The sequence below is a fragment of the Nannobrachium achirus genome (genome assembly GCF_963921795.1).
Source record: "Nannobrachium achirus genome assembly, chromosome: 13".
In the NCBI taxonomy this organism is placed as follows: domain Eukaryota; kingdom Metazoa; phylum Chordata; class Actinopteri; order Myctophiformes; family Myctophidae; genus Nannobrachium; species Nannobrachium achirus.
Window position 1 is genome coordinate 45,818,293 of NC_137833.1, and position 26,131 is coordinate 45,844,423.

The following is a 26,131-nucleotide window of genomic DNA, read 5'->3' on the forward strand; positions in this document are numbered from 1 at the left end:
ACACACACACACACACACACACACACACACACACACACACCTCCTCTCTCTTTCCGGGTGGGCTCCAAATCCCCCCAGCAGGAATCAGGATGTAGCATTTAACCCCACGGTTCACCTCCAACCGAGTGTGCATTCATGCATGCATGCACTGAGGCATGGTGGAAGCTCTGTGGAATAAAAAAAATAAGTCTATTTTCTATCAATTACACATCCCATGAAGCCTTGAATTCATATGGTAGGTTTTTGGATTTTTTGTCACATTCCTAAGACAATAATTTGATGACCGGTGAGCCTCCTGTTTTATGAGCCGGTCATGAAATTATTGGTTTAGGAATGCAACGAAAACAAAATAATGCTTCATAACTTCATACATGCTTCATAACTGATAACTGATACCGAACATAAGTCATTTTTTGGGTGAATTAATCCTTTAACAAGATAGTTGTGCTAATAATGCAGATGACAGAAAATTCGACCAGATGCTGAAGTTGATCGGTTAGAACCTTGCGGTCCCTGGTGCTAAATCTTTTAAGATGGGGGAACGTGGCCAAATGCATACATATCGTCATGGTCGGGTAGAAACCTTGTATCCCCAAAGTTTTTTTTCGTAAAGTAAAGCCCTGCTTCATCATACAAGACTGGCACAAAACTAGTGAAAATAGCAGATCTACGAGCACTGTGCTTGTAGATCAGCTATTTTCACTATTTTAAAATGATAAATAGAAAATGGTTTTGGACATTCAAGGTTTCCACCCGACAACAACAATATAAATGTGGGGGTGAAAACGTGGCATGAAAACGCTGGAGAACCCCTGTGTAACGGTCTGTGTGTGTGTGTGTGTGTGTGTGTGTGTGTGTGTGTGTGTGTGTGTGTGTGTGTGTGTGTGTGTGCGTGTGCGTGCGTGCGTGCGTCATTCAGGAGACAGAGCTGTTGGACCTGACCCTGGTGAAGGACGTGAGAACAGGAAGGAGCACCCGGCCACCGAAGGTACCTGAACCTGACCTATATGTGACTTAAACCTCCGTGGTTCTGAACCAGTGGTCCTTGAGGGGGTCCCCAGCTAAATGATGGAGAGTTGGTAACCAAACCTTACGGGTCCAATTTACGCTCTCAAGAGTTAAATTATTGTTAGACATCTACATTACTTCATTTACAAGAAGTCTACACAATTAGAGAATGTAGAAGAATTGAATTTGATCAATGTTTGCCTGTTATCTCTAATATGGTACCACATCAATACAGTATGGAAATGTGGACAAGATCTTATCCAACGACAACATACTCTTCTACGTTTTAGGTCTGAGAGGCTGAATCCCATCAAATGGTGGTCCGTGGCTCAAATGCAGAATAATTAATGGACCTTACATTTGAAAAAGGTTGAAAACCACTGACCTACGTACCTGACCTCTACTTTTGTCAGCCGATCTATCACTCTGACGGTCTTTTCATCCAATAGGAAGTGAAGCTGCTAACGCTCATCCAATAGGAAGCGAAGCTGCTGTCACTCTGATGCTCTTTTCATCCAATAGGAAGTGAAGCTGCTATCACTCTGACTCTCTTGTCATCCAATAGGAAGCGAAGCTCCTATCACTCATCCAATAGGAAGTGAAACGGCTAGCACTCTAAGGGCTGTTATGCCTTAACTTAAAAGCCTATCCATACTGTTTCCGACCTCCGAACGTTTTTTCGGAAATGTCCAGTTCAACTACAAAATGACGTCACTCGCATCTTCTGAAAAACTATAGTTCGGAAAGCTACACGTCGAAAAGTCGGAAATCTCCTACGAAAGGTTCAGTGGTCGGAGACAGTATGGACAGGCCTTTAAGTTAAGGCATAAGAGCTGGTACTTAAGGCAATCAAAATACAGCACTGACTCTCTCATCCAATAGGAAGCGAAGCCGCTACCACTCTGACTCTCTCATCCAATAGGAAGCGAAGCCGCTATCACTCTGACTCTCTCATCCAATAGGAAGCGAAGCTGCGGGAGCTTCTGGATGCGGGCAATCTGGTGGGTCGGCTGGAGAACCGCATGGTTACCGTGGTTACGGCCTCGGACCTGGTCAACGTCACCCAGCTCAACTTCATCGCTGCACAGGAGGACGAGGCCAAGGTACCACTGCTGTTGTCATGGTGATGATGAGGACGATGAAGATTGTTCAATGCTAAAAGGATAACACAAGGGGCTTGTTTCCGTTGTGGTCCTGTATATTCAATTCATATAAAGACATATAATACCATAAACATTAGGAACAGATGATGATTATATAATGATAATGATGATCAGTGGTTGTCAAACTGGAGTCCAGGAACCTTGAGGGGGGTTACATGGGGTCCCCAGCACCAGTGTATTTGAACTTTCACCCTTTTATAGTATATCACCTATTTTGAAAATAGCAAAGCTACGTGCTCAAAACAGATATTTTTCGAAAAACATAATCTTTTATTTCATAAATAACAACATGGGGTTCCTTGGCACAAAAAAGTTTTCAGATTTTTACGGGGGCCTTGACATGAAAAGGTTTGAGAACCACTGATGTAGAAATGATGATGATGATGATGATGAAACATGCAAGTGTTTAACAAAGGCTTGGTTCCAGAGTAGAAAGGACAGTGGGTTTTAGAATAGTCTAAATGTATTTAGTCCTGTCTGAAATAATGTGTTTATTTGTTGTGCATCGTTCATTGTTCATGTCTGTCATGTTATGAGATGTATTTGTTATGTGTATGAGGACCACAATGGAAACAAGTCCTGGACTTGTTTCATATATCTTTGAATTGTTTTGTGTTGACTTTTCAAATAAACAAAACTAAAACTAAAATCATGGTGATAATGTATGCGTTTTTGACAGTGTGATTGTCATTGTGTAGGTGTGGTGTGAAGAGCTCTTCTCTCTGTCTTCTAACCTTCTGAGCCACAATCTGAACAGAGACCAGAGTCTGCTCAAAGCGTGAGTACACACACACACACACACACACACACACACACACACACACACACACACACACACACACACACACACACACACACACACACACACACACACACAAGTTTCGGAGCAGTGATATGCCTCCGGCCCCCTGACGTGGACCCTGGGGGCCACTCAAGGCCCCTGGTATGACCATTGTCATGGAAGACAGTGGCTAATCTGATTGGAACATGTTTCTAGAGCAGGGGTCTTCAACAGGGGGTTTGGGACCCCTAGGGGGTCCTCAGAGTTACTGCAGGGGGTCCCCCAAATCTCTGTGTGATAGAAAACTAACGTCCATATTCTGAGAACTTTAGCAGATCTACAAGCTCACAACGCCTCGCAGCGCTTGTACTGTAGATCGTCTATTTTCAGCAAAGAGGTTTGGTGTAGAGGGGAAAAACAGCAGACTCAGTACAGAGTGAAAGGTCAAGTTTATTTAAGTGTTGACGGTTCAAGTGGTTAAATATCGGAAAAGACAAATTTACATGAACCAAAATACACTGATGATTGTGCTGTCAAACGATGAAACTATATGGAATATGTGAACAGGTTGTGGGGGTCCCTGCTTCATCTCTCTCTCAACTAAGGGGTCCTTCTGAAAACATTGAAGGCCCCTGATCTAGAGAGAGCGAGAAAGGCCCTGAACATAGCACAGTGACACCTGTGGCTGCTGTCCATGGTCCTGAAGTAACTGTAGCTGCTGTCCATGGTCCTGAAGTAACTGTAGCTGCTGTCCATGGTCCTGAAGTAACTGTAGCTGCTGTCCATGGTCCTGAAGTAACTGTAGCTGATGTCCATGGTCCTGAAGTAACTGTAGCTGATGTCCATGGTCCTGAAGTAACTGTAGCTGCTGTCCATGGTCCTGAAGTAACTGTAGCTGCTGTCCATGGTCCTGAAGTAACTGTAGCTGCTGTCCATGGTCCTGAAGTAACTGTAGCTGATGTCCATGGTCCTGAAGTAACTGTAGATGCTGTCCATGGTCCTGAAGTAACTGCAGCTGCTATACAGGGCCCATTCTGATGGCCTTCCCCTGAATGTTTGTGCCAGATTGGAGAAACGGTGCCCCTCACAAGTCCAACTGTTACATTTGTGACGCCCATGGTCTGCACTGGACTGCACTAGGCAGTTTTAATAAAATAAAATATAATCAACAAATACATTATGATGTATTGTGTTCATTCCCTTCATTCACCAGCTGCAACAGTTGTGTTTATTATTATCAAATAATCAGAATCATGGATACTTTTACTTTTGTAACTTTAAGTTAATTTAGACCATAAATACTTTAATACTTTTGCCTAAAAGGCAAACAAAATCGTATTTATCCCATGTTCAAATGGAATGTTATTTAAATGAAAATGAATAGTCAACTAATATTCCTATTTGTTTGCACACTGTGTTCCAGGTATGTCAAGTTAACTCTCCTGCCAAACCCAGAGGGGAAGATTCCAGTCAAGAAGTGAGTTTGTTTTCCTCACTGCCTCCTAGAGCAGTGATTCTCAAACATTTTCATGTCAAGAACCAAATTGATTTATTTAGCCACAGACAGCCATCTGAAACTATTTTGTATGTGACCCCCATAAGAGAAGATTTGTGTTTGTGTAAATAGCTGATCTACGTGCTCATGATGCATTTTTTGTTTAATGGTGAAAATAGCAGATTTACAAGTTCACAACGTATCGTATCAATGCAGGGCTTGTGTGCTTAATCACGCAAATTGATTTAGTCGCTTATAAAAACAAATCGACTAGCACTTTTATATTGTTGATATTTAACAAAATAAAAAATTTCAAGTATTCGATGAACCTACTTGAGCAAGCTTAAGTCGATTATTGGTTCTAAATATGATGTAGTTTGTTAATTGCCATGCAACGTGATGACAGGTCCATTAGTAATGCTGTGTGTGCTCTTTGTGACTCGTTGCAGCATCGTGCGTCTGTTCTCATCAGACAGGAAGAGAGTGGAGACGGCCCTGGAAAGCTGTAGACTGCCCTATGGACGGGTAAATCTATACTGTGTATACGTTATTAAACTATTGTCATGAACTGAATAAATCATGACAATCATGGGAGACGACACAAAAATGCAAAATGTATTTATTTTAGGGCTGGGATGCGATTAAAAATTTTAATCTAATTAATTACAGGCTCTGTGATTAATTAATCGCAATTAATCGCATTTTAATCGCACATCGATATTTGACCTGAGAAGCATTTTTCTTTTCAAGTAAAACACATTTTGTTTTACGAGTGAATCAACAAGTGAGTTTTTTAAATCTAAATTTCGCATCCACTGGGCCAAGCAAAGCGCTCTGATCGGCTACTTCTCCCTTTGCGTTTGTTGTCTCTTCTTGTTTGGTGCATCGCTATGATCGGTATGCCCGAAACTGAAGGTTCTGTGGTGCAAAAACTAAGTTTTTTTAATCGCGTTAATTTTCTTTGATTAATGAATCGCAATTAATCAGTTAAAGTACCAGCCTTAATTTAATTATATTATAATATATATATATATATATATATATATATATATATATATTATTTTGCAGCGAATGGAAAGCCTGGGTTCCTGGACATACAAAAAATTTAATAAAACTAAATAATAAATCAGAATGATACAAACGGGCGATTTGGCATTGTACCCGCAAATGTATATGTGACAGTATTAAAGTGTTTTATATGTGACAGGGTGACAGTATTAAAGTGGAAGACTTCTCTCCAGAGGCCTACAGGACCTTTCTGGACTGTCTGTGTCCTCGACCTGAGCTCAACGGGGTCTTCAAGCTGCAGTAAGTTTGTTTTGTCTTTTTTTGTGTAGTTGTGTGTTTTAGTCTTATTGCGACCGTCGCATTTACTATCAAAACCTCCACCGGCTGTCCGTCCGTCAGTCAGTCAGTCAGTCAGTCAGTCCATCAGTCAGTCACACGTCACACGTCACACTTTTGCCCTGCTCATATCTCCGCAACCGTTACCCCGATCCATGCCAAATTTTGCACACACACTCCTTGCCTGCCAAACCACAACCTCCACCATCAATTCTCACATGGCCCTCTTCTAGCGCCACCATGAGAGGCCGATTTTTTAAAACACATTTTTGGACACTACTCCTACAGATTTGGCCCTAAAATCACGCAAATAGCTACACAGTATGTCTACACTCATGTCATCAACATGGATCTGTCCCATATTAGACCGTAAGCCACTGGGGTTGGTCGGTACCAACTGAGGGGATTAATGCTCATGGTGATTTTTGTCACGGTATACATGTCTAGAGTTAGAAAATATGTGATAGCCTTGCACCAGAGGTAGCTTTATGGGTGCTATCATGCATTTTATTTTATAACACTAGGCGAAAATTACTTAGGTCAATTTATGAAAACATACTACTTAACCCCCCTATATAAAAGGTTTTTCAACTAGTTATGTTACCTCTAGGTATGCTTAAGAACACACTAAAGATGTTGGAATTTTCTATGTCTTATAAAGCCATCATTTTCAAGATGGCGTCCAAGATGGCTGCCTGGAGCTTAAATAGCGTTATGATACTGTTCAACCTATAGAAAGGTGGTATTGGTTATCTAACCCAAGGTTTTAGGGTTCAATGAATGTGGCTGAATCAGTGAAATTACCATCAGTTAATTATGTATTGCCAAATCCATTGTATTGCAATGATCCAATGATTGTACATCATTTTGTTAAAAATAACAAATTGTATTTCAGTTGTGTGAACTTATGGTGATTCATATGGGTACCTGGGGGGCATAGGTGTAGATTACAGTTATATATTCAATTGCCATTCAGTCTTAGGCCTATGTGCTAAAGGTCAGGTTAAGGTCTCTCACATCTTGTTATCACTCCTTATCCAGGTGTCCAAGCAGGCAGCAGCTATGGTCACTGGTTGACATGTAGAGTGTTCACCTCACAATTGACATGTTATACAGATACGTCATTCCTCAGCTGCATTGCAATACTGTTGCAAAGTTCAGCGCTGGAAATGCATGTGTTTGCATATGGAGTGTATCAGCTGCACTCTGAAGTGGTTTTTATCAACTAGACCAAAGACATTTGAACAGATACAGCAGCAGTCTACTTGGACACTGTGCATCCGACTGGCTGACTTTGGGTAGACAACTTAATTCTTCCTACTGTATACTTCCCATTCACCAGTTTGAACATGCAGGGAGACACCTTGTCAATAGGTTGTCACCTTTTCTCTCATGACACACATGATGAAGTGCTTCTTCCGTGCTGGCCATGTGCAATATGCTTGATATCTCACCCAGTGCCTGCTGAAATGCATGGTCTCCATGCCATAGATAGAGGCTAAGCTAGAAGTTGTCTGTCAGCACCATAATGGATTCTGGATCACTGTCTCTGCTCACCAGTCTGGGGAGCAGACTGAGAGAGCAGGAATGATGCTGTCATGAGTCATGACGCATGTGGGTAGAGTTGACTGACGCCTACCCAAAATGTGCAGTAACAGTAGTAGGGAGTCTAAGCACTGGTGTGTCTTGGTTGTAAAATATCGGGGTGTATCCACACACAGAAAGATCACTGCCCTCATCTCTTCAATCCCATTATTGGTAAATGTGCCCAACAATGTGCATGGTAATATCCTTTAACCACATAAGATGTCATCCTGAAGAGCAAGAACAGAGCAGAAGCTGTTGAGCATGGTGGGCACCTTCAGTGCTGGTGATAGATAGGCTACTGCATTTAGTCATGATGAGGCAGACATCACCAAGACTTCCTAAATTCCTATTACCCTGATGCAGCCACCTCTGGAACCTCATCCTTACATCCTTACTGTGTGCCAGTCAGGAGGTTGAAGGCCAGGAGGATGCGGTGGGTGGACTTTCTGATCCTGATTATGAGTTGGAGAATACAGATGTAGTTGCAAAAGATACATATTGCCATGTTATTATATAATGTTACTATTATGCCAATGACAGTTTTCACAAACGCTTTATTAAGTGAAAGATGAATATTCATCAAGTTGTTTCTATTTGTTGTTCTCCCAGAGGTCAAATGTTACCTTGACCTGACCTTTAACGTGTGAGGTATGGATTCTACACATATGAAAACCAAGAAATTAGAGTACGCAGGTTTTCTATACTAGGACAAGTGGATCAAATAGTGGGCATTTTGGATATTTTCTTACACACTTGCACTATATTTTGTTTAATGAATTTCACAATACATTTCCTTAGAATATATGTATGTAAACATGGTTTAAGGAACTCTTTGTGTTACATCTTTCATGAAAACAAAAGTACATCTTATGTAATGTAGTCACTACACTACAGTACAGTATGTTGTCACTGCCTGTAATAGATACCATTTCTAGAGATGCTACTTTTAACAACTTTTATGAAAAACATATACCAGTAGTCTGAGCTTTATCCTTAACATTTTTCAAAGACAGAGCATCAATACTAAGGGAAAATCATCGGTTTGAAGTAGAATGCTTAATTTGGATTTTGAAAACTGTGTTTTGACATGTGATTATAGATGAAGCGATAACACACAGAAAGCTACCCCAGATGCAAGGCTTTCACATATGTCCTAGTCTTAATATATAGTCAATATGAGAATCATTCCCTCCCAGATGGTACCAATGACCTCAAATTTGGGGCCCTGGCGTATTATGTCATAATTAGTCACTATATGTCAATGCCTGTAATAAAGAACAATTCTAGATATGCTAATTTTAACCACCTTACTGGACAATATATTATATATAGTCTGAACTTTATCCCAACCATTTTTCAAAGAGATAGGATGAACAATAAGAGAGAACCAACCATCAGTTTGAAGTAGAATGTTCCATTCGGATTTTGAAAAGTTTTTTTGCATGTTATTATAAATGGAGTGATAACACACAGAAAGCTACCACAGATGCAAGGCTATCACATTTTTCCTAATACTAGGGATGTATACCTTCCCAAAAATCACTATGAGAATCGTTCCCCCCAGATGGTACCGATGACCAAATAATGTGGAGCCATGGTTCACAGAGGATTATGTCATAATTATAGTCACTATGTTGTCACTGCCTGTAATAAAAAACAATTATAGATATGCAAATGTTAACAACATTAGTGAAGAATATATAGTCTGAGCTTTATCCCAACCATTTTTCAAAGAGATAGGGTCAATATTAAGAGAGAACCATCAGTTTGAAGTAGAATGTTCCATTCGGATTTTGAAAACTGTGTTTTGGCATGTGGTTATAAAAGGAGTGATAACACACAAAAAGCTACCTCCACTGCAAGGCTATCACATTTTTCCTAGTACTAGGGGTGTATACCTTCCCAAAAATCACTATGAGAATTATTCCCCCCAGATGGTACCGATGACCCCATATGTACGTTGCTAGCTCATAGCGCCATAATCAGGCAGATTTTTTCAAACACATTTTTGGACACTGCTCCTACAGATTTTGCTCTAAAATCACGCAAATCGGTACACACTTGCTCTACACTCATGTCATCAACATGGATCTGTCCCATTTAGCGCCACCTTCAGGCAGATTTTTAAAACACATTTTTGGCCACTACTCCTACAGATTTTGCCCTAAAATCACGCAAATCGCTACACAGTATGTCTACACTCATGTCATCAACATGGATCTGTCCCATACAGCGCCACCATCAGGCCATTTTTTCCAAACACATTTTTGGACACTGCTCCTACACATTTTGCCCTAAAATCACGTTGCGACCTGATGGTCGCTTATCTCCCGATTAGGGAGTCTTACTGGTTATTTAAAGTTCTATATTGTCTGTCGGGACGGTGGAAACCTTGTACTGTATGTTCAAAACTGCTATGTTGACGTTTGGTGAAAATTTCAAATATGACTTTTGCGCTGCCTTTTTCACATTAACCCATGTGCGGTCCTGTTCCGGTTGGTGGTGTGGTGCCCTGCAGGGGAGGTAACGACGGCGTGCTGTCGCTGGACCAGATGACAGACTTCATCAACAACAGACAAAGAGACCCTCGTCTGAACGAGATCCTCTACCCTCCTCTGAGGCCCGCGCAGACACACGCTCAGATGGAGAGACACCAGCAGGACACGGCACTGTTGAAGCAAGGTACACACGCACGCAAGGCCTTGTGAGCTTGTAGATCAGCTATTTTCACAAATCTTAAACAGAGTCAAACAAAATTCAACGATTCAACTACAATTCCAAGTGTTGTCAGCAAGCAGGGAGTCCCTTGACTCCCTTCTTGTCCGAGCAGATCAATCTAGGAGCCTATTTTCAAAATGGCCGAAATGTATACAGGGCTGATGGCGTTAATGTATGTGTTGTAATAATAATAACAACCTACTAACAAGAAACTAGTAACTAAAGTTTTCAAATAACTGTAGTGGAGTAAAAGTGCAATATTTGCCTCTGAGATGTAGTGGAGTAGAAGTAAAAGTATTGATGATTGGAAATATTCCAGTAAAGTAAAAAATCACACCCAATGTGAAGTGAGCAGTGGTCGCGCTTGCATAACATCTTCAGACGAGGATTTAAGTCTAGGATGTACAGGCTATGCTACACACACACGTTTTGCTATGGCAAAACGCTGAGGAAAAAGGCTACAGACACACGACATATGACATCACTAGACAAACATGATGCTACGTACACACATTTTACTATGGCAAAACGCTGAGGAAAAAGGCTACAGACACACGAATAGCCACTAGGAGCGGTTTACCACCGCTCAGAAATACCTCAAAAGTGTACTTAATAACCTAATATTGTGTGTGCGTGTAGGTTTCATCTCTCTCCAGGCGTTCTCCAGCTACCTCTCCAGTGATGAGAACGGAGTGATCCCCCCAGAGAAGCTGGACCAGTCTGAAGACATGAGCTTCCCCCTGTCCCACTACTTCATCAACTCTTCACACAATACTTACCTTACCGGTACGTACAACGTAAACCATAAACTTATTATTACTAGTAAGACACCTGAGGGTGGAATGCGACCTCAGGGTGACATGCAACCTCGCCCTAAAGGGCGAGGTCGCGCCAATTCTTGACCATCTGGCCAACCACAGCGTTTCTCTGACGATTCTAGTTGTTGTCATTCTGGGGGGAGTTTGTTCATGTTTTTGTGAGGGTATCAACCCTAGGAGACACGGGGAGAACATGCAAACTCCACACAGAAAGGCCCTATCGCTCACACCCTAGGTTGGGTTGGCGATAGGGCCTTTCTGTGTGGAGTTTGCCTAAACATGGAGATGTGGTACAGAAGGACTCATATATGGGCATAAAAGGTATGTCATGTGACATCACTTCCTGTACAGACAGTCAGACAGACAGCCATTGACTCCGACCTAACAATGGCTACTGTCTATGACGGTAGTTCCATATGACATATTGGACTAGACTATCTCCATATATAGTGTTATCCACATCTCCATGTTAGGACTCATATATGGGCATAAAAAGTATGTCATGTGACATCACTTCCTGTACAGACAGTCAGCCATTGACTCCGGATTAACAATGGCTACTGTCTATGACGGTAGTCCCATATGACATATTGGACTAGGCTATCTCCATATATAGTGTTATCCACATCTCCATGTCATCGACATCACTTCCTGTACAGACAGTCAGACAGACAGCCATTGACTCCGGCCTAACAATGGCTACTTTCTATGACGGTAGTCCCATATGACATGATGGACTGGACTATCTCCATATATAGTGTTATCCACATTTTGTGTAGCCGCCCTGTACAGGAAGTGATGTCACAACTCGCTGACATCACACTGACATCTAAGAGGATACGGAAGGACATCTAAGAGGATACGGAAGGAAGGTCACTCAAGCGACACGGTTCTTCAGAGTATATGCGACTTTCGGTCGCAATTATTATTATTATTTTTTGGATGGAAACCTCATGTGTCCAAAACTGTTACTTCTCAGGCTTCACATTAAAGAAATACCGATTGTAAAAGTAGCAGATCTACGAGTTCGAAACTCAATGCTAAATGCATAAAATGGAAAAAGGAACCTGTGTTCTAAATGTAGTTATTATTTAGTCACAAGCTCTTGTTAATAATTTTTTTTTTTACATTTAAAAATGTTTATACAAATCCACTGATGCGACCATTTTCAACCTGGCTTTATCGGTGGAAAGAAAAAGTCATCAATAAATTGACGATATATGCTCACAGCTTGTAGATTGGCTATGGGGCTTTTAAGCCGTGACATCATTTTGTAGGCAGAGGAGAATCTGCCCCCAGAGCATTTTCTGTCCCTCGCTATTTTCAACAGATCCGAGACAAAAATAACGACTAAAGTATAATTCTAACACTTTCCTTTCAACAACAAAGAGAAGAAAAATGTGTAAATAGTAAAAATAGTAAAAAGATTCACGGAAACTGGGGGCAGAAATGCTCCTCTGCCTACAAAATGATGTCATACTTAACAGCCCCATTCTCGCTACTTTTACTTAATAAAATCAACTTATGAAACAAACAACGGCAATGATAGAGCAATTTTTTGATGTAATATAGCAAAATGCCATAGATGTAATACATACATGCTCAATCTGTTTGAGATGTAATAATCAATAATACAAAGTTATTCATCACGTATACATACAGGTTTAAGACTGGGGGGATGAGGGGGAAGACACTGGTTTGGAGGGGAAAAAATATGGTTTATTTGTAATATTGACCAACATTCTTCAACAATCGAAAAAGGCTATTCACATTCACAGATCCTTCTAATTGGCTCTCACATTATCATGGCAAGGCAGTTAATGTCGTTAACATGTGCCTAATCCAGACTTAATGAATTAATATAGAGGCAGGCAATGCAGTGGTAACATAGTAAGCTAACACTAACCTAGTCTTAATGAATCTGCAGTTAATGTCGTTAAGGTAAGGTTAATGCAGTTAAGGTAGTGGAGTTGATATGGAGAAAAGTGGAGAACATTTCAAATCAGCGGTGAAGTAATCCAGAGATAATCTGATATATCTGTTAATATGGTTTTATTTGTGTCTGTGGCTGGGCTGCTACCTAACTAATGCCATTTAATAGCATTAGTGGGTAAGTGGCTCTGTTGCTAGGCAATCTTGCCAGTTTTCGACAGCATTATGTGTTCAATATGCTTATTGATTTATTTATTTTATGGCCACGAGTGCACAATGCGCACATTTGTATCCCACGATTTTGTTACGCATTTTTCACCCGGTGCTAATGCCTAAGCTGTAATCCTGGGTGCTACTCTTCCTCTGCCAACCTGGGGTGAGCCCCGAGCTGAGCTCATGCTTCCTTCAGTACATGACGAGTGAGCAGGCCGCTTCTTATCACCTGACAGGGAGGGGGGGAAGTTTCCCCGGCAGGACATAGCGCGTGGAAGGAACACGTTATTCCAACCAGTTCCTTTCCCCTCCGTCAGGCGTCTGGCCAGGGGGAGGCAGTATAGAGACCAGGATTACTGTATGTTTTTGTGGGGGTATCTACCCTAGGGAACATGGGGAAAACATGCAAACTCCACACAGAAAGAAAGGCCCTTTTGCCAACCCCACCTAGGGTGTGGCCACTGATGACGTGGAGCATAGAACACGCCTCACAGCGTCCCCGGTGGGAATTGAACCCAGGACCTTCTATAGCTGTGAGGCGACAGCGCAGCCGACTGCACCACCGTGCCCCACACAAGGCGCAAGTTGGCACCTCGACAGAGTCTAGTTTACTTAGTTTTCATCAGTGAAAAAAGGTAGTCGACAAACCTTTTTTTCGTCATAGCTTTAGTCTTTGAAATGAATGCTGTGTCTTTCCAGCCGGCCAGTTAGCCGGGAGCTCGTCGGTGGAGATGTACAGACAGGTGCTGCTGGCGGGCTGTCGCTGTGTGGAGCTGGACGTGTGGAAGGGACGCACCGCCGAGGAGGAGCCCGTCATCACGCACGGCTTCACCATGACCTCCGAGATCCCCTTCAAGGTGAGCCCATGGCTGGCCCCGCACGGCACGCTCCTGACAATGTGACAGCACATTTTGCTTTAGTTTATATTGTCTAATACAGTGTTTCTCAAACGTTCAAATTTCAAGGTCTCCCCTTAAAGAGGTGGTGCCATAGTTTTGTACTTTTTCTGGTTTTCATGTGTTTTCATGTGTCTGTGACAGTACTTCATTAGACCCCCTGGTGTGGTTGTTATGAGCAATTATGCATTCTCTTTTTATTTGGGTTTTTAGCTGGAGGATGCCACCTGCAGGGTCAGACGTGCCGTTCCAAAAACACCCATACTTATTACATCATAGTATCAACCCCTCCCCTAATTACCATTCACCCTACACATGTGGGTGTGGCTAACTTCAGCTGGGTCACCACCCACCATGACAACCACTCATACCAATGAACTGGTGGGTGTGGCCACATAAAAACATAATTTGAACTCTTTCTGTACACTTTTTTGGAAAAATTCTTCCTCCTAGTATAATCATAATAGTAGATAATCATGTTTTATAGAGGGGAAAATCATGGCACCCCATCTTCAACTCTGACAGTGTACAAATGGAACCAAATGAACCCGAACGGGTTAATTTGGTTCCATTTGTACACTTGTCAGAGTTACAGACTTGTATGGGTCACTTTAGACCCCCCTAAAGGAACCCACAGAGTCCCTGGAATCCACTTTCAGAACCACTGGTCTAATATATCCAATCTGTAACCTCCTCAAATCTGCTTGTACGTTTTTCTGTGGCCATATATGCCCATATATGGAGATGAGTGATTTCATATTGATTACATCATTGCCTGTGAAATGATGTGCTCTGTACCTGTCACTGTACGTCTGCAAAAGGACCCTTTTCTTCTTAGAGCATTATTATAATGAAAAGAAAAACAAAACTATACTATAAAACAGAATTGAATGCTTCAACTCTCACCCCAGTTCAACTATTCAAAATTGTTTTTGGGGGTCACAGCCTGAAAATGCTGAGAACCACTCCTCTAATCAGGTGGTTTCTTTTGCTCGCTTTAGCGTAAACAACACACCAGCTTACCTGATCAAATAACTTTAGTGCTTACCTTTTTTGACAACATTTTCAATACGGTATATTTTGTCAGAGTTTTTGTCAAGTTTTAGTTTTAAATGTGTATTTCGTTATCGTCATAGTTTTAGTCGGCAATGACGAAATGAACGCTTTTAAGTCACTGTTGTTCATTGCATATATTTTTTTTAGGAAGTGATTGAAGCCATCGCCGAATGTGCCTTCAAGACGTCTCCTTTCCCTGTCATACTGTCTTTTGAAAACCATGTGGATTCGTGAGTATCTACTCTACCTAGTACCTACCTACCAACCCACTAACCCAGTATCTACAGTACCTACTGTCCCTACCAACCCACTATTCCAGTGGCTCCCAACCACCTTCAGGATCAGGGCTCATTTGTAAATCTTGAAAGTGTTTTAAAGCCTACCCATCAGTTGGGTAGGCCACGTGCATTATTTTAATCAATCAATCAATCAATTATCTCTCTTGAACTGGGGTGAGATTATTATTTTAATCAATCAATCAATTGTGTTCTGGTAGTATACTTTAAGTTACTATTCATCAATATCACTGTCTTTCAAGGCTTTGAACAAAAACAAAAAAATGCCATGACACATTTCTCTCTGTCTGTCTGTCTGTTTGACTTTCATTCTGTCAGTCTGAAGCAACAGGCTAAGATGGCTGAATACTGTCGTTCCATCTTTGGAGAAGCGCTGTTGATAGACCCACTGGACAAGTATCCTGTAAGTACACGCACGCACGCACACAAGCACGCACACAAGCACGCACGCACGCACGCACGCACGCACGCACGCACGCACGCACGCACTCTACTATACATACAGTACTACTGTCAAGTATTTCATACAGTACTTCTCCAAAAAAACGGTCCCTCTTAAGTGCTATAACTATAATCATAAATCATAAATAATCACCAGTAAAATGGGCATAATACATTATTAGAGAATGATACATTACCGGTATGTACAATCAGTGTATCAACATGGATCAATATAGGCATCATACGTCCAGAACTGTTACTTTTCATGATTCAAATGTAGCAAATGTAGCAGATCTACAAGCTCAAAATGTGTCGCTTTGAACCGCGTTTCGAGCTTGTAGATCTGCTGATTTTAATGCTTTTGTGTGACGCGGTAGTATAATAATCAAGTAGGTCGTTAATTTAAGAGAAAAAACACAAAAAGTGTAAATAAATAAAGATCTGGAGATAAGATATCAAACTGTGGGCCGTTGAAAATAAAGATGGAGAATCACTGGGACACAGATACATGTCAGATTCATACAGTAAGTGTGTACATAGATACTATATGTAATCCGCGTATCTCGAGAACCGTTCGTCCCACCGGCTTCAGATTCGGCACGCGCGTTCCCCGCCGCGGCACGGAGTGCAGTGCCGGGTCTCGACTCGACCCGACGCGCGGTTTTCCCGAACCGGCGCGAAACGTTCGGAATCTCCTTATGCGGGGTTGATTGTTGACATCAGGCTGTTCCGGAGGAAATCGGCGCAAGCGCTGACTCATTGTGACATCACTCATAAAAGGCTCTGACATCACGTACGCCACATGAGTCAACAAAAAATCTCTGTGAGTGTGTATGTATGTATGTAATCCGCGTATCTCGAGAACCGTTCCTCCCACGGGCACGCGCGTTCTCCATATATGGGCATAAAATGAATGCCCCCATATATGGGCATAAAATGGATTGCAGACAGACAGATACAGATATCTCCATATATGGACATAAATGGACAGAGGCAAACAGATGGTCAAAGATCTCCATATATGGGCATAAAATGGACGCAGACAGACAGATACAGATATCTCCATATATGGGCATAAATGGACACAGGCAAACAGATGTTCAAAACGGGTCCTATGACAACAGGTATAATGAGGTTTGCATTAAAGGGGGAACCGGCACTGTGTCTGCAACACAGTTGGAGGCACAGACAGATACTCCATATATGGGCATAAAATGGACGCAGATAGACAGATATCTCCATATATGGGCATAAAATGGACCCAGAACTATAACTGCAGTGATCTCCATATATGGACATAAAATGGACGCCGACAGACAGACAGACAGATACAGATATCTCCATATATGGGCATAAATGGACACAGGCAGACAGATGGTCAATACGGGTCCTATGAAAACAGGTATAATGGGGTTTGCATTAAAGGGCGGGGCATTCATTCCCTGTTTACATTGTTCCGAGTTTCAGCTTCTAGTGATAATAATTCAGGAAGGTATTAGAGACATTTAGAGCATAAGTTTAGGGGTTATGGATGGAGTTATGATTGATTTATCCGTAACCCATTTAGACCGGGAACCCCTATACGAAATCCGGAACTCCCTTTGGGGTAGTTATTGCTATGTACAGAGTAGCAATAACTTTTTTCATAAAACTTCAGTCAGGATCGGGGATAGGGTCAGATTAGAATCGGCCTGAGAGGTCTAAATGGGAGACTTTTTCGTGACAGCTTTTTCAGTGTCACGCATCGAAAAAGCGTTGTTGTGACTTTGTAGATCTCTGTTTCGTTTCAGGATTCAAATGAAAAAATATCAAACGTAGCAGCTGCATGTCAAGCTGTTTTTGGCATCATAGGCGTAGGGCATACATGGGCAACTGGCGGCCCGGGGGCCCCCACCTTCACTTAATGCGGCCCGCAGGTTAATAGCAGAATACTAATATATTATTGATTTCAGCTGTTACAATTCCAAACATGACTTGCTTTAATTCCCTCAGTCTATTAGTAACTAGTATAGTAGTATTAAAATGTCTTTTTTTATGTCCAATGTATTTTATTTAGGTACATAAAGTTAACATGGCTATATAACTAAAAGCGTTTGAAATTAAATAAAAATGTTACATTTCAGTATTCAAAAATTCAAAAAAAAAAAAAACATTTTTCAGGATTCCAATTCAAAAGAAGCAAAAATAGCCGATCTACAATCCCCTGGCGTAGGGCAAACAATGGTAAATTAATGTGGGTGCATGTGTGTGTACGTGTGTGTGTGTGTGCGTGTGTGTGTGTGTGTGTGTGTGTGTGTGTGTGTGTGTGTGTGTGTGTGTGTGTGTGTGTGTGTGTGTGTGTGTGTGTGTGTGTGTGTGTGTGTGTGTGTGTGTGTGCGTGCGTGCGTGCGTGCGTGCGTGCGTGCGTGCGTGCGTGCGTGCGTGCGTGCGTGCGTGGCGTGCGTGCGTGCGTGCGTGCGCGCGCGCGTGCGTGTGTGCAGTTGGAGTCAGGCGTTCCGCTGCCCAGCCCTCAAGAGCTCATGGGGAAGATCCTGATCAAGAACAAGAAATCCCACAAGCCCACCGCCGCCCCGGACACCAGGAGACTGACAGACCAGGCAGCCAATCAGAGCAATGACTCCTCGTCTCCTAGCAACAACCCGGGTGGTAAGACACAGAACTCAGTGGTTCTCAACCTTTTCAGGCCGCGACCCCCAAAATAATCATATTTTAACTGGGGACACCCCACTCTGACGAGGGCTAAGAGTTGAGGCATTACATTTTGTATAACACGGTTCTATTGTGAAAATAGCAGATCTACATGCTCACACCTCGTGTTGCGAGGCGTTGTGAGCATGGTTGAGAACCACTGCTCTAACCCCCCGCCCCCCAAAACACACACACGCACGCACTCACACACACACACACACACACACACACACACAGGCTACGCAGAGACAGTCTTGAGAGTAGTGCCCGGACCCCACTTTGAGAACTCTTGCACTGACGTTCGTTCAGATTTCCCCCTTTCCTGAACGTCAGGTATCATCTTATATTATGAGTTTCTATGCCAGGCTGCTTGAGCAGAGACTCATTTGGAAGATCTCAGGATCGTTGTTTATTTGCTTATTTTTGTTTCAACAGAGATGGAGGCTGAGAGTGATGAGGAAGATGATGATGAAGATGACGATGGTAAAAAGGTCAGTGGTGATCCTGTAATAACGGAGCAGGCATGATTTCACTGCTCTCTTTTATATGTATTTTCTTATTTAGACTTTTTTGCTGTCGTTTACTATAGTGATTAAATATTGTATTTGATTTAGATTTTTTTAATTAGCTCACAACGCGTACAATACTTTTTTCCTGCTATTAACTACTGTCTGATATTGTTGTTGATGTGGTTTGACCGCAGGGCTCTGCAGAGCGGGAAGCTGTGGCCACAGAAGAGATGTCCACGCTGGTCAACTACGTGCAGCCAACCAAGTTCAACTCCTTTGAAGCTTCCAAGAGTGAGAAACACATCACAGCCCACATGCACTGACATGAGCAAGGGAGCCAGGAGGGGGGAGGGCTCTTCTTTGGTTCAATATTTGTAACACCCACACACAGACGTAAAGGGAGTTCAATAGCACTGATTTATTTTAAAAATAATTCAAAAGTTGAAGAATGGAGATGCCTAACAGCGACAATATGAACTTTATATAGCTGTAATTGTATTTATTCACTCTGCTAGAAGGATAACACAAAAAGCCAGAGCACTTGTTTCCATTATAGGGGTCTACAATGGAAACAAGTGCTCCAGCTTTTTGTGTTATCTTTCGACCACAATGTGCATCTTGAACGTTTTGTACATAAGCCCTATCCATCAGTTCATCTGTATTTATTTGATATGATTCTTGTTTCCTCTTTCTTTCTGTGTGTGTGTGTGTGTGTGTGTGTGTGTGTGTGTGTGTGTGTGTGTGTGTGTGTGTGTGTGTGTGTGTGTGTGTGTGTGTGTGTGTGTGTGTGTGTGTGTGCACGTAGAGGCGGGCCGCTATCACCACATGTCGTCCTTTGTGGAGACCAAAGCTCTGGAGCATCTCACCAAGTCACCGGTGGAGTTTGTGGAGTATCCTTGACAACCGTTACCACAGCAACTATAATGTACTATGGCAACCTCCTCCTCTTCACTTTAATGTAGATCATTTGCACACCATGGTTCTTTGATGAGCTTCATTAATTAAAACAGGCAGTAGTACACAGGTTTTGTTTGACTTGAAGCAGCACCATGTAACTTCCTTTTTAATGAGTTATTAGTTATTACAATGCATGCAATTAAAACAATTAGGGTGGTTGTATTTTGTCTCCATGCTCTTTTATTGAGACGTTTAGATCATGTCAAAGGTCATGTCTCATGTAGACACAAGATCTGACATAAATTTTCACCTGATGGTCAAGATTCAGTTTATCCCCTGAGCAAGCAGGCCAGCTCTATTGGCTCAAATGGAGTTCGTGGAGTATCCTGTATTCGTAGTATCCGTATTCAAATCTGGGGTAGGATAGGAAAGTTACATACAGTAGTGCAGCTTGAAGTAAAAGTTGCAATATCACAATAGTATTGCAAATACTCTATGTACTATATGGGGCTTTTAAGCCGTGACATCATTTTGTAGTCAGACCTCCAAGCAGATTTATTGTCAATATCTGTCCCTCGCTATTTCAACAGATCTGAGACAAAAATAATTACTAAAGTATCATTTTATCACTTTCCTTTCAACAAAAAGAGAAGAAAAATTTGTAAATAGTAAAAATAGTAAAAGGATTCACGGGCGCTGGGGCCTTTTGGCCCCAAAAGTTCTCCTCTGCCTACAAAATGATGTCAGACTTAACAGCCCCATAGTATTTGCAGTATATACAATATATACCGCAAATACTATGATACAAGTAAAAGGCCTCTATTCAAAAGTCCAGAAATAGGGAAAGAATTGTACATCTGCCGGCTTTCAACAGGTGACATTGCGACCCGTTGTGAGCTTGTATTTTTATTGTTGCTATCACTTTATGGTCAATCATACTTATAAGGTTTTTATGCACATTAATAATAATACAAGTCATGTGCTTGCCGAACGTCAATGAAAATAAAAGCCTGGCTGCCGAGACTATGTGCTTGGAGACAGCCATCATGTAGTCTTGCATAGCCAGTCACTCCACAGCTCCGCCTACTAGGGCTGGAGCCCTAAACAAGGGTAGCTCGATAACACATTTATTGAGTACCCGATAACAATAAGCTTTGGTCTTATCAAGCTTGTTATCGAGCACAGTGGCCCATGATGTCATGTTTAAACAATCAATAAAAGAGGTGATCAAGAGATTATTACAGTACTATCCATAATATAAAGCCATTTATTTAATTAGTTACTTTTGTCAATTGTTATCTTCATAGATGGTGGTCAGCCACAAACTCACAGTCGCAACAACTGGCCAATAAAAAAAGATAGCAGTTAATTTGTACTCTTGTATCTTTCCACGAAATATTAGAAAACGTTCAATAGCAGGCTCGATAAAAGCCCGGCTCAATAAGCAGGATCAATAAGGTGCTCATTATCAATAAAAATGAACAAGCTCCAACCCTACCGCCTACTCTCTGCCTTACCCACAGGTTGGGTATCGCAGGCATAAGGGTTAACAGTGTTAACAGCAGAAAGGGGATCACTACAAGTCCTTGACCATTACTATACCAGATATAATAAGTCCCAGCTGAGTCGTATTTACCCCAAAGGGACCAGAGTGGACTCCTCCAACTACATGCCTCAGCTGTTCTGGAACGCTGGCTGTCAGCTGGTGGCTCTCAACTACCAGACTATAGGTAGGCAGTCTCTCAACTACCAGACTATAGGTAGGCAGTCTCTCAACTACCAGACTATAGGTAGGCTGTCTCTCAACTACCAGACTATAGGTAGGCAGTCTCTCAACTACCAGACTATAGGTAGGCAGTCTCTCTCAACTACCAGACTATAGGTAGGCAGTCTCTCAACTACCAGACTATAGGTAGGCAGTCTCTCAACTACCAGACTATAGGTAGGCAGTCTCTCAACTACCAGACTATAGGTAGGCTGTCTCTCAACTACCAGACTATAGGTAGGCAGTCTCTCTCAACTACCAGACTATAGGTAGGCAGTCTCTCTCAACTACCAGACTATAGGTAGGCAGTCTCTCTCAACTACCAGACTATAGGTAGGCAGTCTCTCAACTACCAGACTATAGGTAGGCTGTCTCTCAACTACCAGACTATAGGTAGGCAGTCTCTCTCAACTACCAGACTATAGGTAGGCAGTCTCTCTCAACTACCAGACTATAGGTAGGCAGTCTCTCTCAACTACCAGACTATAGGTAGGCAGTCTCTCTCAACTACCAGACTATAGGTAGGCAGTCTCTCTCAACTACCAGACTATAGGTAGGCAGTCTCTCAACTACCAGACTATAGGTAGGCAGTCTCTCAACTACCAGACTATAGGTAGGCTGTCTCTCAACTACCAGACTATAGGTAGGCAGTCTCTCAACTACCAGACTATAGGTAGGCAGTCTCTCTCAACTACCAGACTATAGGTAGGCAGTCTCTCAACTACCAGACTATAGGTAGGCAGTCTCTCAACTACCAGACTATAGGTAGGCAGTCTCTCAACTACCAGACTATAGGTAGGCTGTCTCTCAACTACCAGACTATAGGTAGGCAGTCTCTCTCAACTACCAGACTATAGGTAGGCAGTCTCTCTCAACTACCAGACTATAGGTAGGCAGTCTCTCTCAACTACCAGACTATAGGTAGGCAGTCTCTCAACTACCAGACTATAGGTAGGCTGTCTCTCAACTACCAGACTATAGGTAGGCAGTCTCTCAACTACCAGACTATAGGTAGGCAGTCTCTCAACTACCAGACTATAGGTAGGCAGTCTCTCAACTACCAGACTATAGGTAGGCAGTCTCTCTCAACTACCAGACTATAGGTAGGCAGTCTCTCTCAACTACCAGACTATAGGTAGGCAGTCTCTCTCAACTACCAGACTATAGGTAGGCAGTCTCTCTCAACTACCAGACTATAGGTAGGCAGTCTCTCAACTACCAGACTATAGGTAGGCAGTCTCTCTCAACTACCAGACTATAGGTAGGCAGTCTCTCAACTACCAGACTATATGTAACCTGAATCTGCCAGATGGTGGCGGTATTGTGTTCACAAGTTCACAATACAGTCTCCATCAGGTATCGCTCAGAGATTGGAGCTGACACTGACCCACGCCCAGGTTGAACTAATCAGCGGCAACTACGGGCGGGATCTTGGCCAGACCAGGTGTGACGCCATCAATAAGCACCTGTTGCACTGTAGTTCTTTCACTATTCATCATGGCCGTTACCACGAAAAATTCGGTGCTGCTACCCTGTGACTGCGCCAGAGAGAGACACCTCTTGCACGGTGTGAGAGGTGTTTATTCTTTCCTGCTGGCTCAGCAGCTACTATACATCAAGTAGACACGACAATATGATTGGTTCGAATTGGCACGCCCAGACGCTGATAGACAGAAGGCCCCATCCAATCACCTGCCAAGTAGCTTGAAAAAGGGTCGGGAAGGCCTTCTTGAGCGATCCGAGATGGAAGCTGTATTGTGAACCTAACTTGTGAACTCAATACCACCACCCTCTGGTGGAGTTAGGTTAGACTACAACAAGCTCTAAATGCTGCAACTAGTCAGTAACCACGCCTCCTCCTGAATGTCGATAACGGAAGTTGTAATCTCCCCATCTGGGGTGACAAATATCACTGACAAAAAAAGTTTCAGGCATACAAAAGTTGAATTGTATGCCTCAAAATAGGCTAGCTAGTTAAACAACAGCTCACACATTAAGCACACCAGAACCAACCTGCAACGCCCCTTTTACCTCCTCTTGTTTAGTTTTCATTTCTCGCTGAACTGTCAATCTGGCAAAATGAAATAAAATGAAATACTACAAAATGTATGAATCTCACTCGCTAGTGACTGCAGCCTTTGGTCTGAGAAGCGCGAGCCAAGGAGAGAAGAAATCAAGTGGGGAGCAAAGTTGACACGCATGCAAAGGCACTCAAAAAACACTCATCTTAACCTTGTTGTACAAGATCTGTCCATGCAGTTCAACCTCTTCATGTATGAGTACAACGGTCGCAGTGGCTACAGACTCAAACCCGAGTTCATGAGACGACCGGACAAACACTTTGACCCCTTCACAGAGAACACAGTGGACGGGATTGTGGCCAACACTCTGTCTGTTAAGGTATGTTAAGATGTGTGTGTGTGTGTGTGTATGTATGTTGTGTGTGTGTGAGTGGCATTCATGAAATCACTGTCCTAAAGTGTACTCACAATACATGGTAACTAGGGATGGGAGTTATGGGACCATATAAACATTTCATATCACGATTATTGTGACCAAAGAAATCGTGATTTACGATATTATCCTGGGGTGGAACATTTGCCAAAAAATTGCAGATCTACAAGCTCACAACGCGTTGCGATGGGTTGATGAGCTTGTAGATCAGCTATTTTTGACAAAGAAATTTGGTAGAGAGTGAAAAAAAGACTATCAATTATTAAGTATTATAAGTGTTTATTATAGAGTGTTTAAATGGTACCGGATATACAGCTCGACAAATAAAAGGTGAATTGATCCCAGTGCATGACAGAGGCCGATTTCACGATAAATTAAATCACCACAATACGATTATTGTGAGTGTTTTTTATCACGATAAACGAAAGTATCGCTTATCGTCCCATCCCTGATGGTAACACAAATGCCTGTGCGCGTGCGTGTGGCAGGTGATCTCAGGTCAGCTACTGAGCGAGCGCAGGGTGGGTGTTTACGTGGAGGTGGAGATGTTTGGACTGCCTGCGGACACCAGGAGGAAAGCGCTGAAGACCAAAACCTCACAGAACAGCAACGCCATCAACCCAGTCTGGGACGAGGAGCCTATCGTCTTCAAGAAGGTTAGCTAGATTTATTTTATTGTCTTTAACATCTTGAAAAAATTGGGTTTTCATTGTGATATATCAGGATTTAAAGGTATACTACTTGAGCCAAGACAGAAAACAATCGATTGACTGAGCATCCAAAAATGCACACAGCTCACACTTTCCTCCTGGAAAGTTAGCATGCTGTAATCGAAGACCTGTGCATTGTTGTTTTTGCATTAAACTTGTTTAAAATCGTGTTTGAAATTACTAAACCTGCCTAAAGTACCTATCATGTCATTGATAGGCAGGTTTTTGAACATTCTGCACAAATAGTCGACCTACAAGTTAAAAAACCTTAGACAAAAAGATTTTGTGTAAAGGAAAATACTAGTGGAGGGTTTAAGAGGTTATTAAAGTGACAGAGACCATAGTACATCGTCGGGCAGAAACTTTATATGTTCATATTTCATTATTATTATTATTATTTTCAGAAATGACAGTGTGGCACAAAGGTAGCAAAACTAGCCAATCTGCAATCTCACAATGCGATGTAACACGTTTTGTAGATTGCATTTAAAAAATGTTTGGAAAATCTTGCCTTCTAGATTTTCTGGCTGATACTTTGCCTTCAATTACAGTCCTATATTATGCTGTACTATACTATGATGTGATCAGAGTAATGATCACTGAGTTATGGCCATTTGAAGTATTAAACACTGGTGTAGAGCCCCATATGTGATCAATTTAGGTTTTTAATTATTATTATTTTATTTTAATAACTATTATTTTCATGACAGACCCTTGAACAGTGTCTGCGCCAAGTTTGGTGCAGATTGAAGCAACCGTGTGCCTGTAGCCCCTGGCCCCTGGTGCAACTATTCTCATGGCCTGTGGCCCTGACATTGCCCCTGGTGTGGCCATTGTTATGGCAGACCCCTGAACAGTGTTTGTGCCAAGTTTGTTGCGGACTGGAACAACAGTGCTCATGTGGCCCCTGGTGTGGATATTGTGACTACAGTCCCCTGAACAGTGTTTGTGACAAGTTTGTTGCGGATCAGAGCAATGGTGCTTTGTAAGTCTGAATGTTATCTTTGTCGAACCACTCAAGGATGACAAAAGATACCGCAAATCTCTCCTAGAGAGAGAGAGAGAGAGAGAAAGGAGGGAGAGAGAGAGAGAGAAGCCCTGAACATAGCACAGACTGAGATGTCTGCAGCTGCTGTCCATGGTCCAGAAGTAACTGTAGCTGCTGTCCATGGTCCTGAAGTAACTGTAGCTGCTGTCCATGGTCCTGAAGTAACTGCAGCTGCTGTCCATGGTCCTGAAGTAACTGTAACTGCTGTTCATGGTCCTGAAGTAACTGCAGCTGCTGTCCATGGTCCTGAAGTAACTGTAACTGCTGTTCATGGTCCTGAAGTAACTGCAGCTGCTGTCCATGGTCCTGAAG

At 42.3% G+C, this 26,131-nt stretch overlaps 1 protein-coding gene across 1 annotated transcript in view; it reads left to right on the plus strand.

Annotated features, from left to right (window-relative positions):
• plcb1 (phospholipase C beta 1) overlaps positions 1-26,131 on the plus strand; it is a gene marked incomplete at both ends in the record, with an annotated part of 48,482 nt that overhangs the window by 8,806 nt on the left and 13,545 nt on the right. Inside the window, 18 exons of the mRNA XM_080740125.1 lie at positions 920-988; positions 1,971-2,111; positions 2,870-2,949; positions 4,376-4,429; positions 4,897-4,972; positions 5,655-5,755; positions 9,897-10,060; positions 10,736-10,882; positions 13,759-13,916; positions 15,159-15,241; positions 15,626-15,710; positions 18,229-18,394; positions 18,872-18,927; positions 19,140-19,236; positions 19,751-19,835; positions 21,448-21,572; positions 23,853-24,007; positions 24,550-24,717. Of these exons, the coding sequence (XP_080596251.1) occupies positions 920-988; positions 1,971-2,111; positions 2,870-2,949; positions 4,376-4,429; positions 4,897-4,972; positions 5,655-5,755; positions 9,897-10,060; positions 10,736-10,882; positions 13,759-13,916; positions 15,159-15,241; positions 15,626-15,710; positions 18,229-18,394; positions 18,872-18,927; positions 19,140-19,236; positions 19,751-19,835; positions 21,448-21,572; positions 23,853-24,007; positions 24,550-24,717 (2,010 nt within the window). The remainder of the gene's footprint in view (positions 1-919; positions 989-1,970; positions 2,112-2,869; positions 2,950-4,375; positions 4,430-4,896; positions 4,973-5,654; positions 5,756-9,896; positions 10,061-10,735; positions 10,883-13,758; positions 13,917-15,158; positions 15,242-15,625; positions 15,711-18,228; positions 18,395-18,871; positions 18,928-19,139; positions 19,237-19,750; positions 19,836-21,447; positions 21,573-23,852; positions 24,008-24,549; positions 24,718-26,131) is intronic.